This window comes from Drosophila virilis, chromosome 2, assembly GCF_030788295.1.
Source record: "Drosophila virilis strain 15010-1051.87 chromosome 2, Dvir_AGI_RSII-ME, whole genome shotgun sequence".
In the NCBI taxonomy this organism is placed as follows: domain Eukaryota; kingdom Metazoa; phylum Arthropoda; class Insecta; order Diptera; family Drosophilidae; genus Drosophila; species Drosophila virilis.
Window position 1 is genome coordinate 31,593,785 of NC_091544.1, and position 14,977 is coordinate 31,608,761.

Consider the following 14,977-nt stretch of genomic DNA (forward strand, 5'->3'; position numbering starts at 1 on the left):
GTCCAATTATGAATTATCCCGAAAATCCAAAAGTGCAGCAATCTTTTTGAAATTGCATTGCGGCAAAAAGGTTCTTCCAGAAGATACATATTAATTTTTGATCAGAGTTTTAGCTATATATGTTGGACACATGTTTGAACACGACCAGAACACACAAATTTCTACATCGCCAGCCCCCTAAACATAAGGGCGCAGCTGTGGATGCAATGGTTTTGAAAACTTAAATGGCTTTATATCCCTTTTGAGATACTATTAAGTATAACTACAAATATATATAATATACATAAACACGATGTCTGGATGTACTTGAGTCTAAGAAATAATTAAGTGTCATTTTTGTAGTGTATTTGTGCAGCCCTCGCGACCTCTTGTTATTGACGTATTATAAGTGTATCTCGCTCCCTCCCTTCCTAGAAACGTGCAACATAGTCATATAAATTAAATTGGAAATATCTGAGCTACATACTATTACATATTTGAGAGAGCGAATTGCTGATATTTTACACAGAACACAGTTCGAAAAACAAATCGAAATTTTACATTGCTTTTCAATTGAAAATGTTTGCTGGATGTGAAATAATTCAACCAATCAACTAGGCCCTAAAATAATGTAGCATGCAACAATTTAGAGAAACTTAGCTGAAACTTTTTTGCACCCCAAACAAGGCCCATAAACAAAAAAAAAACCCTAAACCTAACTAACTAAACGCAAAGTACATTGAACTTAATTGTACTTTTATATATATGCAAGTATATGATATACTACTATATATTAAATAAAATTGTGGTCGCTAATCGCAAAATGTTATTTTAGATGTTATTTAAAAACGTTGATAAACGATTTTTGTGTAGCTCTGTATAAGATATATGTGCATACCTTTCCGTATATCCGCATATGACATTATTGTATACATATGAGCCTATATATTCCTTAAAAAAAAATATTAAAAAACGCATGAGTTCTATGAGCTTTAAACACACACACACACAAGAGAAATCAATGAAAATTGAATTAATCAAATTGAACTTAGATTTGTATTGTGAAATCGGAAGACTTTTACGAAACCCCTCAAGATGTTGGCTTCTTTACACAAAGCATCAAAGATCCAAAAAAAAAATAAACAAAATAAAACAAAACATAAAAAAAAACCAAGCTATGCGCAAAATTCACACTTAAAATCTTGAGACCAAAATGCGTTTATTTAAAATGTAAAACCAAAGAAAATATATAAATATACATATTTAGCATGGATCATAAAAGGAACGTGAATCGATTATCAACTAATTTGTGCGTCAATTATGCCCTACACACACACACACACACACGCACACACAAGTATGCATACAAATTGTAATATTGTTATTATTAATTTCGTAGTCCTATGGGTTGCATATGTAACTTTGTTGTGCGATCAAACAATGCGAAAAGAGAAAACATTTTTGAATTGTAACTTCTGTCAATTAACTTGTAGACTGTAGATTGCAAATACCAAGTGAAAACTAAAACAACAAAACAAACGCACATTTCGTTGTTGCTAAATTACTAACAATTTACATATATATATATATAAATATATATATACATAAATATATATAATGTATGTGAGCGCCCATTTTATTATTGTTTCGTGAGACAGAGAGAGCAACCGAATTATGTAAATACATATATACATATATATATATAGAGAGAGAGAGAGAGAGAGAGAGAGAGTAATTCCAGAGGGCCAGTTAAATAGAGCCTACTTCAACTTGCTTGCCGTTATTTTGTTTAGCTGTGTATGTGTCGGTGTCCGCTTTGAACTATAGTTGTTGTGAATATACAAGAAAACAGTGTTGAGTAGTTGCGAAAATTCGTAGATGTGCACCAAACATAACGTAAATTAAACCATCCGCACAAACGTTAAGACGTTTAATGTTATTGAAGAGCGTTATTATTATCAATTATATAAACTAATTTGGAGAGCCGAAATTGTTGGCGTTTGTAAATGCGTCTCATTCACACCTTATTGATTCAAAATACAATTCATATTTGCCAAGTTAAGAACATAACAGAGCCCTTTCCGGTTATGTAGGTCTTGCAGGGAAGTTAGCTGCTTAAAATGCCTAGCATTAAGCTTATGCTTATGAAAATATCGTCGATCAGATTATGCCTCCTTTCAAGTTTCAGTAACCAATTAAAGCACAAAAATTTTCTAAGCACAACCAAAGCATCTCAACTTTGAAAATTGATACAAATTGCAATTGTCTTGTATAACAGTATAACAGAAAAGTAAACTAACAGTGCACAGCGATACATACTCGTATGTTAAGTAACAGTGATAGAGAGCCCAACAGATCGAGTGGGCGCAGTGAGATATAAGGAATAAAAAGTTCAACCAGAAAATTGTATTTTTCCACCGAAAAATTGCAGGTAATGGAAAATAGAGACAACTTGTTAATATAGTTACCCATATGCATGCATACAAACATATGTATGCTGCTGCATATACCCATAGATATGGCAATTAGATCGCTCGTGTACATATATATGATGCATATACATATGCATAAATATTTTTGGAAAATGAAAATATGTACATAGGTGCAGCAATGTTAAAAATTGTTTGTGGCTGGCTAGCGACATATCTCCGCATGTCATATGTATATTACATATAATTCCGCCGGCAAAACAAACTGGGCGGAGATATGTCGGCGGAGCTATGTCGATATGCCTTGGTAGGAACGAAGCAAAATGAAAATGGATATTGTCAATGTTAAAAACAATGTTCAAATTAAATTCGTTTAGTTGTTCGTTCGTCATACAAATAGATATTTCAGTTCGCATTTGTTGAAGTTTTTAATATAATTATAGTTTAAGCGAAATTTAAATCACGTGTGCTATAATTTGTAACGTATCGGCGCAGAGTGGAGAATGTGGGCACAGGAACACCAATTGCAACACACGTATAAGAACATATAATGATTAAATATATATATATATATATATATACTATATGTAAATGTAAAGTCATTACAAAGATGAACAACTTTTCTGAAAAATAAAGTGTATATTCAAATATTAACTAACGCATTTTTAATATACTTACATTTTCTTCATAACCTTGCTTACCATTTTTCAGATTTTACAATTCTGATATTCCAAATCAAATGTTTCAATAAGTTGAATCCTATTCCATGCGAGCCAAAGGAGGTCTATGAATATATATTTTCGATTGGCACCAATTATTTCTGGTTCCAGGACAAGCCGAACTATTCCATCTTTCGGAATCAAGATTTTTAAGTGCTAATCGAAAGTACGAGTCGAATGAGGTATATCATTTCAAATTCATGTGATAAATAACGAAGATATTCGAGCTTTAAGATTTTCAAACAGCTTGAGTCGCAAATGCGAGAAATGTGAACAACAGATGGCGCTGCAGCAATTTCAAAAACATTTTAAGTAGTGCACACTTTTGTGCGCATCGATTTATATAACATTTCGTAAATTTTGTCATTTAATACAAAAAATAGATATATGCAGCATTTATGTACATGATTATATAATTATTGTGCTTTCTATGAGGCTTTTATATTGAGAGATTGATAATTGTTATTGTTGTTGCTTGCACTAAAATCTCGATCTTTGTCCATGAGAGTCGACGAATTGAGTGGCAATGCGTGACAAACAAAGTAGTTAGTTTTTCGTTTACAAAATTTTGAGATGGGAAAACACGTTTAATGTCGCTTCACCTAAAGCTACATTAAAGCTTTAATACTTTGGCAAATTACGCAAATTCTGATAGTTTTTACAATGCGTATATGCAAATAATAAGATACAATATTCAAAAAACAATCAACATGACGCTGATAAGGCAGTTAGCTAAAGGTTATTGCGAACTAAAGAACTAAACATACGACTTAGTTACTACAACTATAGTTTTAAATGACTAAAGGAGCTTTGATTCACATTTATATAGGTTAGATTCATGCAGTCTTGAGGCAAAGCCAAAACAAATGACATTATGCCTGACTGCACTTTATGAATCCGATAAGATTACGTACTTAAGAACTACATATAAATAGCTTTTACCTAGCTTTATACAATGTGTTTGTTGATTGATATAATGTACAGTTTTAAGTTGCCCACTATCGGTTTGCCATTAGTCAGAACACATGGTCTAGATATATATATATATACACAGTTTAAGCGACAATGGGCTACGTGCAAATCTCGTTACTGGCCGGGCAGGAGCTGCTCGCCACATTTGCGTTCAGTGCTCCTGTGCCCGTAGTCATGCTGGCGGGTGTAAATGATTTGTTCGTGGAACAGCTGGATGCAGATGCTGTTGCAGATGCTGATGCTGATGCTACTGTTGGGGACGCGGGTGTAGTTGTTGAATCGGGTTCCGCAAGCTGGGCAATAGAGTTGGCATTGTTTGTCTTGCTGTTCTCTAACTTGGCACGATTTAGCGCCTCTTCACGCTCTTTTGCATCAAAGTACCAGACGGTGATGGCATAGCGGGTACGATGCGCGGGCTGCACTTCATGCGGATTTCGTATATCCGACCAGAAGAATATCAGACGATCAAATTTGGGCTCAATATCGGCCACAGTTGTACCCGGCGTAGGCCGGATCCTGTTGACAAAAATACAACTATAAAAAAAAAACTCTTTTGTAAGCCAACGCATTATTAACTTACCGCAATATGCCGCCGCTTTCACTGGCATTCCAATTGATATTTAGGTAGTATATGGCTGTAATGACGCGTCCATCCTTGTTGGGATTGTCCACATGCATAATATAGTGCGTTCCAGAGCCTGGATAACAAGCGACCATAGCCTGCAGAAAGCAAAAGCTTAAATAAAAAGTTCCCATTTTTCACTTCAAGTGTGCTTACTCTCGTGCGTTCTCTGATATGGTAATTGCCCAGGATACCATTATCCTTCATTGTATTCACACGGTACACCACAGAGTCAATCTGTAAATGAGAGAGACAGTAGGTCAGTTGGATGTTGGAATATTTAGACCATTCGAAAGCTCACCTGATTGGTTAGATACCACACATTGGTGCAGCCGGGCTCATTGCCGCCGACCCATTTGATTTTATCACCCCGAATCTTATCACCGCGCACCTTTGAGGATTGCGCATCGGTTCTCATGTTATGCACCAGCTGACCATCCTGAAAGGCGCCCGCATTATACATGCTGCGCACCTCATTCAGGATCTTAAGGCCCTTATCCGTGCCCAGGAAGTCATCCACGACAGAGAGTCCGTATTGATTCATGTCGTTGATAATATTGCGACAAAGATCTTCATATCGGCGTTCGCTGTGAACATAGAAACAAACAAATAGCTAAATTAGTTAACATAATCCCTTCCTAATCTCAACTCATCTCGTCTGTGATTATCATCTACTCCCTTGCAGCTCTTGGGTCACCTTGGCATATTAGCCCGGGAGTAGCCAACGTTTAAACTCATCGAAATGCAAATAACTAATTGTATTAAGTATTTTGTTTAGTTTAATTAATATGCATTTGCATGTTTTATATCTTTTTTATGATTTCCAGCCCATAAAATTGTTGCTATATTTATTAGACATCTTTCAGTCACGTAGTCCAAAAACTCACAGCACACACAGCTACACACAAAAAGAGAAGAGAATTCGAGGCACGAGATGAAGTCTGGATAAGCAAAGTAAATAACAATTTTCGTATAACAACAATTTTGATCTTTAAGGTAATATGCAAAAATGCAATAAATGAAAGTTTGTGGGAAATCGCGTTTGACTTTAAAGTTGGAAAAGAGATTACTAAAAATGTCTCATGTTATACATCGCAACATTAAAACGGTGATAAACCGGTTTCTATATCGACCACAACAATGCTAATTGTAAAATGTAATGCCAAAAACAGTTATCAATTTGAATTACCGTTTATCCAAAAGTTCGCGAAAATATTGTTCTGCATTGGCAGGATGCGCCGAATGCTTGAAGAAATTTGTATAATCCGCAGTCGTGGACGTAATCATTTTGCGTTATTTGATTTATTGGTTTTTATTAAATAATTGTTATTCTTTTGTTCTACACTTTGCACTTGTATAATTGTTCTGTTCTTTAAACGGAAACGACTCCGGAAACAATTCACGCACAACTGATGAAAGTTTTGAATTGCCTGCCTGTTTTTATATGCCCGATTGAGAGCAGGTGGGAAGCAACAGTCCGAGAGTGACAGAGAGGGAGAGAGAGAGAGAGAGAGCACCGGCTTTTGTATCGACACAGTGTTGGTAAGCACAGTCCGGCAAATACCGGTACAAATAAAGAACCAGCTGTTGTAAATTGTTTTTCAATTGTAATAGTTCTTTTGGGCAAGTCTGTTTGTTTTTATTTAATTTTTCTCCCATGTGCACAACTTTTATTTATATGCGTCAAAGTACGAACTGCTCGCGCCGACCGCACGCTCATTACTGAGGTGACGGAAACAGCAGCAGCAGTGAACTGCCGACCGACTCGACCGCACCGTGGGAGATTATATTGCACATGTATTTGTAACGCATACGTATTTCTCTGTGAGTTGCTTTGGAGGTATGAGCAGTAGTACAAATTATTGCTATAGCGCTACCTTTACGTATTTACATATATTTATATATATTTAAATATATATTTATGTTTATAGCTGCAAATAATTGAAAATGCTAACAGCTGGCAACTTTGGCTTTATCAAACTTCATTGGTTACGACTGATTTCCGCGTGCCCTTCAATTTGCCTGCAACTGTCCCCAGCACACACGAATGCAAACACAGAAGGCAAACGCGAAGCACTCACACAATAAACGAGCTAGCGCTCACGTAGCCCATCGCACAGTACAAAAACAAAGGCACATGCATGAAAATCAAAACGGCCGACTGAAAGAGAAGACGCCACTAGAGAGAGAGGCATGGACAAAGCCGTTTGAATTTGTTTGCCAAAGCGAATGGGGGAAAAAATACGAGAAACTAAAGAAACAGCTGTAAATACATGCATGGGCATACATACATATTTATTAGAGTATGTATGTATTGTACCATTGTAAATATATGTATGTATGTGTGTATGCAGATGAAGAGCGGCGCGTACTCCAAAATTTGGGTCAACGGCCCAGTTCAAAGTCACCCGTTTAACTCATTTTTGAAAGGGATCCCAGCAACAAACATACCCAAAAACATACATACATATGTACGTACAATGCGTAATGATTGATTGTAGCCCTTAAATATATTACGTGCGCAGTCAGCGAACATGGCACGTGCACCACGCGACAGAGATGTCCCATATAGTATTTCTTCACAGTCACATTTAGCATTGCCAACGACGGGTACAAAATAATTTGGAATTTGTACAAAATATGTACAATATGACATTCTTGCGGATAGCTCATAAAACATAATTCATAAAACAATGCCTCTAAAGAGAGTAAAGTGCAGGACTATTCATACACAATGTGCAAAAGCGCGCGAGTCACGGCTAATTCCATTGCTCAGCACTGGTTTGTGGTCGATGCTGTCGAGGGCGGCGAGCACGCACTCATGGCGACCTTGTGACGTGCGTGGCCAGACGTAGTTCAAACTTCATACATACGTAAGTATGTATGTACGATTATCGTCTTGTTTGTTGCTAGGCACATTGTAGGGCTGCAAACTGTATCACCTACAATGCACGCAGCAGAAGACAACTGTAAAATGTTTGCAATATATAATGGCAGCAATGGATTGTGTGGATCTTGAGCTAATTTCTTGTAAGAGGGTCGAGGGGGCCGAAAGTTGCTTGAAAAGAGCCGCGAGTCTGACCAATCTGTCACTTTCATAGATAATATGCATACATATGTTTGCTTGTAAGAAGAAATGAACGAACTAAGATCATGCGACATGCCATTTCTAATTGTTTGATAAATAACAACAGACCGGGTGCAATCTAAAGACGCGAAGCAGCGCCTACGAAAGATTGAAAACGCAGCAAAAACTTGCCAATCAGATAAGCAGCCAAATAACAACGTAAAGACTTGCGTACGCACGGCACGTACGCAAAACAATTGAGAAGGGCCACCCAAGTGGAAGAAGCACGAAGACCACCCACCAAAGACGATTAGCAAAACAAAACGACAAAAGAAATTCGCAAATTTATCGATGAATCAGCACTAAAGTCATCGGCCGGCCATTTGCAATTAGAATTTTTGCCAGTTGTGTGCTGGTGTGTGTGTACTTTCGTGTGTGTGTGTGTGTGTGTTCTCTTATATCTGTTTGAACAGCATGTGTAAATAAAAGAAAATATATGTATGTATGTAGAAACAATTTGGACCGGCCAACTGCGCAACAGAATAATTACAAAGTAAGCGGCGCCATTCAGTAAATGCGACTGCACTTCGCAAGAGGTGTTAACAAATCAAACAATGTGCTCAGGTGTGTACGTGCAGCTACTCGGTATGGGAATCGCGACAGTTCGGCTCGGTTCGTCTCAACTCGGCCATATGCATTACATGACGCTGCACGTAACGGCAATAATAAACAGTAAACATTCCAGACGACGTACGCCATGCGCCATATTCGCAACTGCACCAAATCTAATCGCAGGGCATATATTTGCTTTTGGCAAAAAAAAAAAAAAAGAAAAAAAGAACACCATAAATTAACGGGCCTGCAGTCAGCAGCGCCAAAGATCCGAGCACGTATAGCTTATCGCTAATTAGCGCCTTGTGCGTGCATGTGTGTAAGCAACTATCTATGTATGTATGTATGTATGTATGTATGCAGGCGTGAATGTAGAATGTACATTCATAAGTACGCATTTTCCGGGGCGTTGGCTTTATCGCGTTATACATGTATAATTTGTTAATAAGAATCTCTGTGTGGAATCTCTTTGTTAAATTGTTCTTAATTTAATAAATACAACTATTGAAACTTTAAAGTTATTTAAAGCTTTTTATATTCTGAAACTGAGATTTTGTGCAATTGCATAGAACTGGCAGAAGGAGGTACATATCTCCGACCCAATAAATCATATAGAAGATAATGTCAAGAAATTGCATACATATATTCCAGATTAATATGCAATTTAAGCTACATACTTTAAATGTTTTTAGTTTTCACATATTTTATATGGATTGCTTATTTTTCTAAGTTCTCTGTCATAGATCCATTGCTCCAAACAATTATCAAATATAAAAATTAGAAAGTATCTAATGTTGATCAGGGCGACGTTCTGGGTCGGAAAGATATATTTTTGATAGATTCCCTTTTTTGAAACATTTTCTGGAATATATTTCTAAAATATATTAGGAGCTTAATACTAATTTGTAGTTCGACGAACAGTTGAATGCTTTATAAGGATTGGACTGGAAAGGCGGAATCGATGTTCCGTTACCGGATCCCATTGTGCTTGAAAATTGAAGTTTTTAAAGAATTCTTGTTGGATTTTCAGAGGAAATTCATTGGATGGTTGATTTGAAGAGAAAGTTGGACAGGTTGCTTTGATCAATAGGTTTGTGGTATTTGTAAATTTTGTGTAACAAATGTTTGATATAATGTTTGTTCAAAAATTAGTTTCAAGAACACACGTTTTCTGTATAGTAAAAAAATTTTGCCCAAAGATCGAACATTCACAGTGACCCGCCGACACTTGGACACTACGAAATTTAGCTAGCAAAAGAACCAATTGAACAAATCTTGAAGTCTTGATAACAATGGTTGAATACACACGTCAACCATGTCCAATACGCATTGTGGAGGATTGCGGCTGTGCCTTTATGATGGGCTGTATCGGTGGCTCCATGTTCCAGTATATGAGGGGGTTCAGAAATGCACCAACTGGTATTTTGCGCGGCCTTTACGGCGGCTTGGACTCTGTTAAGATGAAAACGCCGGCAATAGCCGGCAGCTTTGCCGTTTGGGGCGCCACATTCAGCACGGTTGACTGCACCATGGTCTACTATAGGCAGCGAGAGGACTCTTGGAATTCTATTGTAAGTGGCGCTGCCACGGGCGGCATACTTGCTGCCCGCAACGGCATCAAAGCAATGGGCAATGGTGCCTTGGTCGGAGGATTGGTGCTGGCCATGATCGAGGGTGCCGGCGCTGCGGTAGCCACAATTTATGCGGCCCAGCCATCCTGCACAGAAAGTGCCCATCCTCTGCGACCGCAATGGGAGCAGATGTCTGTGGCGCCCGACAACAGCGGACAGCAGAGCAGCAGTGATGCCCTGGCGGAGATTGAGCGTGTGCTGGACAAGTGCAATACGTACAAAAGTCCAACGAGAAGGGCTAGGCAAAAGCCCAAGTACATGGAGACCGAGGACTATATCAAACAGTCGCCATCGCTTCTGGAGCTGGTGAAACTAGCTAACATTTTTAAAACTTAACTAATTTAATAACCTTTTCGGCCATCATATATTAGTCATAATTTACTTCAAAATTAGATGCATGTGCACCAGATGTTAACTAAAAAGACCCGAGATTTGATATTGTAAACGTTGCATTTGCTTTTAATACCTTGTTCGAAAGGGAAACAGTTAAAAGTAAGCTTATTTTGATGGTGATGAGAACTCATTGTGAACTCACCTGCCGCTGCCCATGAAGCTGGCATCCGCCTGGCCAATCTGATAGCTGGAGCTCTTCTCACCGTTGTGCTGGCTATGATGATGATGCCCATGCCCATGGTGCTGATTAATGTCGGCCTGTGCCGTCTGGGTAGCCAGCGAGGGCTGTCCAAAGCAATTGAACAGTTCGTCCAGTTCATTTGGCCAGCTCTGGGCCTGAGCTGCCGGCGTCATCATTTGGGCAGTCGAACAATTGGCGCCACTCACATCCAGCGTTGTGGCAGCCACCGCCTGTTGCAGCTGCTGAATCTTGTGGCTGTTGCTGTTGCTGCTGTTGTTGTTGTTCTGCTTTTGTCGCGCCAGCAGGCGGCAGTCATGTCGATGGGTCGGCCAATCTAGATGCTGATGCTGTATGGAGCAATAGTAAATGCTTTTGCATTTGGCGCATCGCAGCAGCTGCTCAACTGTGCCGCATATGGCGCAGCGTGCCCGCGACGACGACATTTGTGGCTTCTGCATGTCCTTGTCGCGTCCCCTGTTTATAGCATATTGGCAACCTTGAACGTCTGTCTGGCAACGTCAATTGCCGTTTTTCCACTCCCCCGCAATGTATAGCCACACTTTGGAATATTGTACAAAAACAACTAAGAAGCAGCAGCGGCGGCGGCGGCGGCGACGACGACGACGACGGCGCGTGTGGGCCAATTAGTTTTCAGGCCATTTCACCTGACCTCATTTTGCTATTGGACTCTCTGCCTATACTATACTGTAAGCATTTTAATCACGTAGGCCCAGCCAAAAAATAGCAACAATAAGATGATATGTGGTTTTTGTTGCTGCCAGCTGCGTCTGTCACCACTGCTTTTGCTTTCTTTACCGTTCACCAATCACCGTTTTGCGCGTTATTGCATTTTATTTCGATCGTAACACACACGTTGCATTTATTTACTCGTGGACACCAACTCGGCGTTTTTAACCAACAACAAAAATTGCTTGCAAATGCAAATTAATAAAAATTATGCTATTCACTTTCACGATGATAAGTGTCGTTCCGAAATGAACTAGTACTATCGATAGCAATTGTTCGCTCACAAGAACAATCGAATAAGGTACATATACACCCCTGTGTGCTGGAAAATGCGCAAGTATGCGCCAAGTCAATTATCACAGCACTATCGATTAATCGATTTCGATGCACAGCTACCGATATATGTTGGCAAGCCGGTCCGTTGTTAGCAGAGCAACTTAACATTTAAAACGAAATCAGATGCTATATATATTTTAAATACGTTTGTTTGAAAAAGATGACAATACCAGATTTAACCGCCAAAGTAGTGTTAGTGGATATTGAGGGCACAACAACGTCAATAAGTTTCGTGCATGAAGTACTTTTTCCGTATGCCAAACAAAATGCGGAGCACTATCTGCTAGAAACATGGGAAACGGATGCGACAAAACAAATTGTACAAGATTTGCAACTGCTGCCCCAATTCGCAGAATATGCGTCGACTCTGGGTACTCAGCCCGCAGTAGACGCACAGCTTATCGCTGGATTTGTGCGTTATCTTATCGAGAGAGATTTGAAGGTGACACCTTTAAAAACGCTGCAGGGCTTGATCTGGGCCAAGGGCTACGCTTCCGGACAGCTAAGGGGACAGTAAGTTAGACCCAAAGCGTCTGATTAAACTTGACAATACTTCGCGCTCTCCCATCGCAGTGTATATGAGGATGTGGCTACCGCATTCCATACCTGGCGTGAGGCTGGCCTCCGCATTGCCGTCTACTCGAGCGGCAGCGTGGCTGCCCAAAAGCTGATTTTCCAGCACAGCATAGCTGGCGACTTGCTGCCACATCTCAGTGCACACTTTGACACCCACGTGGGACACAAACAGCAGACGGAGTCGTACACGAAAATCTCCCAAATACTGCAGGTGGAACCGCAGCATGTGCTTTTCCTCACGGATGTGCCGCTCGGTGCGTATCACAGTAACTATATCGTTTACTTATACTCTGCTTTTCCGCTGTTCTTAACTTTTTTTTCCCGCTCACAGAGGCCGCAGCTGCTCGTGCTGCAGGTATGCTCACCATTTTGCTACAACGGCCTGGCAATGTTCCGCTCAGCGAGGAGGAGAGAAGCTCTTATCCGGTTGTAGAAGACTTTGTGGCGCTGCACACACTTAAACAGCCTTGAATAAAGGAATACAACTTTGTCAGAATCAGAGAAATGTTTCACGTCATTTGTATTGTGTTTGTTGTTTTTGGTTTACAGAAAGGCGCGATCGACGCTGCATAAATCATCGCCGCTGTCGTGCGGTTCGGGCGTCTGTTCCACCTGGCGCCGACGCGAGGTGGAGCGCTGAGATTGCCGAGAGCTGCACTTGAGCGGAGAGCCATAGATTTTACGTATCTGTTGCAGTTTGGCCTCTGCGTCGGTGACGGCTGTGGGGCATCGGCTACTACTGCACTTCTTCTTGGGCTGCTTACTCCGGCGTTGTAGACTGCTCTCACAGGCATGTCGCATGCCCTCACTGCGGCAACTGTGGCTGAGCTTGCCAACCTCTGGGCCCCAGAAGGTGGGGCCCTCTAGCAGCAGTGGCGCGGACTTGACACGCTGTTTCATCATTTGCATGTGCAGCTCATATTGACGCTCCTGCAGCGCCTGCTCCGCCTTGCGTGTGGCTAGACGTATGGATAGCAGTGCCTTATGCGACTCGCTGGAATGATCAAACATTAGATAACATTGGGTATTATTTAGTTTGATCCATTAAACTCACTTAAGTGAAAGCGATTTCCAGGCGGGCGTTTTTCGCACCTCCCAGTCAAATTGTGGCCTGGGATCGTGATACGTGCAGTTGTTCTGCAGCTCCTTGACCTTTTTGCGTGAAACCTCGGCTCGTAGTGTGGCTGCTAGATTAGGTCGTGCCACCGGATGCTGTGGGGACACACTAGATGTGCGCTTTGTTGGCACCTGTTCTACCTCAAAGATGTTCAGTAGCTCAGGCTGTTGCTGGTCCGTATCCACTGCCGCTACTTTCGCCGTTCGAGCACGTCGCCGGCGAACGCGACTTGAACCTGAAGCGGCGCTGCAGCTACTACGTTTGGAAGATGCCGGCGGGGATTCGATGTGTAACTTAGGTACCTCTTTAGTCGGAAAATAGTTGCTCAGCGTTAGCAGTTCCAACTTGGGCGCTGGCGTCGAGCTGGCACTCAAATCATTCACACTAAAGCATTTCCGCAGCATTTCGCTGCGGACTTTTGCGCGTGCTGCGGTGTGCATAGCTGGCACCTTGGCTGATGGCGCAGCCTTGCTGGCTTGCGTGCTACTACTGGTCGATTTGGGCCGCTCGGCATTGCGCTTGAATTCTTTCTCGAACAGCTTAAGAGATCGTTTAAAGTCTGCCACCTCAAGGGCAAATTCCTGCTTGAAATTTGTGATGCGGCTCAAATCACGCACGCACTTTTCATACTCATCGCTGAGGCAGCTAGAACTGTGCGTTATGTCGGGGGGAGTAGGCATGATGGGATGCTCTGCCAAGATTAGCGGAGGTATGCGGGGCGTCTTCTTCTTTAGTTTCTTGCCTTTGACGTGCCGCGGTTTGGTTGCACTGCAGTTGCTGCTGCTGCTGGCGCGAGCTTCCTTCAGTTCTGGGTGTGTGGGCAGAGCGCGCAGCTCTCGGCTGGTGGTACGTAAGCTTTCTAGAGTTGAGTAGAATTCGGCTTTGTGCAGATGTTTCACCTCACAGTAGTCTTTAACAGGAGTTCCAATTAGGTCAATTTTTTGTGGGCCAAAAAAAGTATCAAATACCTGGTATGCTGTCGTAGAACTTGGCCAGTGTTCTAATGCCCGCCTGATCTGTCCAGGTTGATGCGACTGCTGCATCCTGCTGCTTGCAGCTCGAGGCCGACACCTTGGTCTTCTTGCCCATGCAAAGCTTGGGCCGATTATAGACGGGTGCCGGACAATTATTGCACGGATCTATAGGCACTTTGACACAGGAATTCAAATATGTTCGGCCCATGTGAGTGCTCATATCTGCTCCAGTGGAAATGGTTAAATGCACTGCGCTTTATCAATATTTTGGATCCATTATGTTTGGGGGTCACGGTTGCCAGCAGTTACCAAGCATTGCTCTCGGGTTACCCCACGCTCTGGTACTGATTTAATGTTATGAAATTCGTAGCAATGACTGTCATATGTTATGATATTTAATCTAAGAAACAAACAGCGAGATTTTCCCATTTTTATTTCAGCTTTAATTAATATAGCATGTTCCACCTTCTAGAGATGTACGTTTTTATCGTTGTCTATGGTCACCCACATTTAACTATCGCATTGTAACTATCGATTGGTTAGCTGTTGGGAAATGATACTGAGCTGTTAGTCAGCAGCTGTTAATTTCAACATTTGGTTGGCTTTGCCATTTCGCAACAAA

At 41.1% G+C, this 14,977-nt stretch overlaps 4 protein-coding genes across 6 annotated transcripts; 2 read left to right on the forward strand and 2 right to left on the reverse strand.

The window, feature by feature from the left end:
- Nucleotides 1-3,476: 3,476 nt before the first annotated feature.
- Nucleotides 3,477-11,599, reverse strand: Hph (HIF prolyl hydroxylase). Of its 2 annotated transcripts, none has more exons than XM_002056535.4 (5): nt 10,567-11,599; nt 5,023-5,308; nt 4,878-4,958; nt 4,680-4,819; nt 3,477-4,615 (listed from the first exon to the last, which is right to left on the reverse strand). In XM_002056535.4, the coding sequence occupies exons 1-5, from the start codon at nt 11,061-11,063 to the stop codon at nt 4,198-4,200; spliced, it is 1,422 nt and encodes a 473-aa protein (XP_002056571.1). In that variant the 5' UTR covers nt 11,064-11,599; the 3' UTR covers nt 3,477-4,197. The 2 variants fall into 2 exon arrangements, with proteins under 2 accessions (XP_002056571.1, XP_015025807.1); XM_015170321.3 differs by lacking the exon at nt 10,567-11,599 and adding an exon at nt 5,911-6,418.
- Tim17a2 lies at nt 9,254-10,476 on the forward strand. 2 transcript variants are annotated; one of them, XM_002056536.4, is made up of 2 exons: nt 9,254-9,490; nt 9,553-10,476. In XM_002056536.4, exon 2 carries the CDS (start codon nt 9,693-9,695, stop codon nt 10,365-10,367), a length of 675 nt encoding a protein of 224 aa, XP_002056572.1. In that variant the 5' UTR covers nt 9,254-9,490; nt 9,553-9,692; the 3' UTR covers nt 10,368-10,476. The 2 variants fall into 2 exon arrangements, with proteins under 2 accessions (XP_002056572.1, XP_070063643.1); XM_070207542.1 differs by having other exon boundaries at nt 9,600-10,476.
- A 142-nt stretch (nt 11,600-11,741) lies between the features above and the next one.
- Nucleotides 11,742-12,760, forward strand: Enoph (enolase-phosphatase E1). The gene is made up of 3 exons (XM_002056537.4): nt 11,742-12,201; nt 12,262-12,518; nt 12,596-12,760. Exons 1-3 carry the CDS (start codon nt 11,849-11,851, stop codon nt 12,733-12,735), a joined length of 750 nt encoding a protein of 249 aa, XP_002056573.1. The 5' UTR covers nt 11,742-11,848; the 3' UTR covers nt 12,736-12,760.
- Nucleotides 12,761-14,935, reverse strand: LOC6632957 (uncharacterized). Its single transcript, XM_002056538.4, has 3 exons — nt 14,350-14,935; nt 13,319-14,291; nt 12,761-13,258 (listed from the first exon to the last, which is right to left on the reverse strand). Exons 1-3 carry the CDS (start codon nt 14,573-14,575, stop codon nt 12,808-12,810), a joined length of 1,650 nt encoding a protein of 549 aa, XP_002056574.2. The 5' UTR covers nt 14,576-14,935; the 3' UTR covers nt 12,761-12,807.
- Nucleotides 14,936-14,977: the final 42 nt, after the last annotated feature.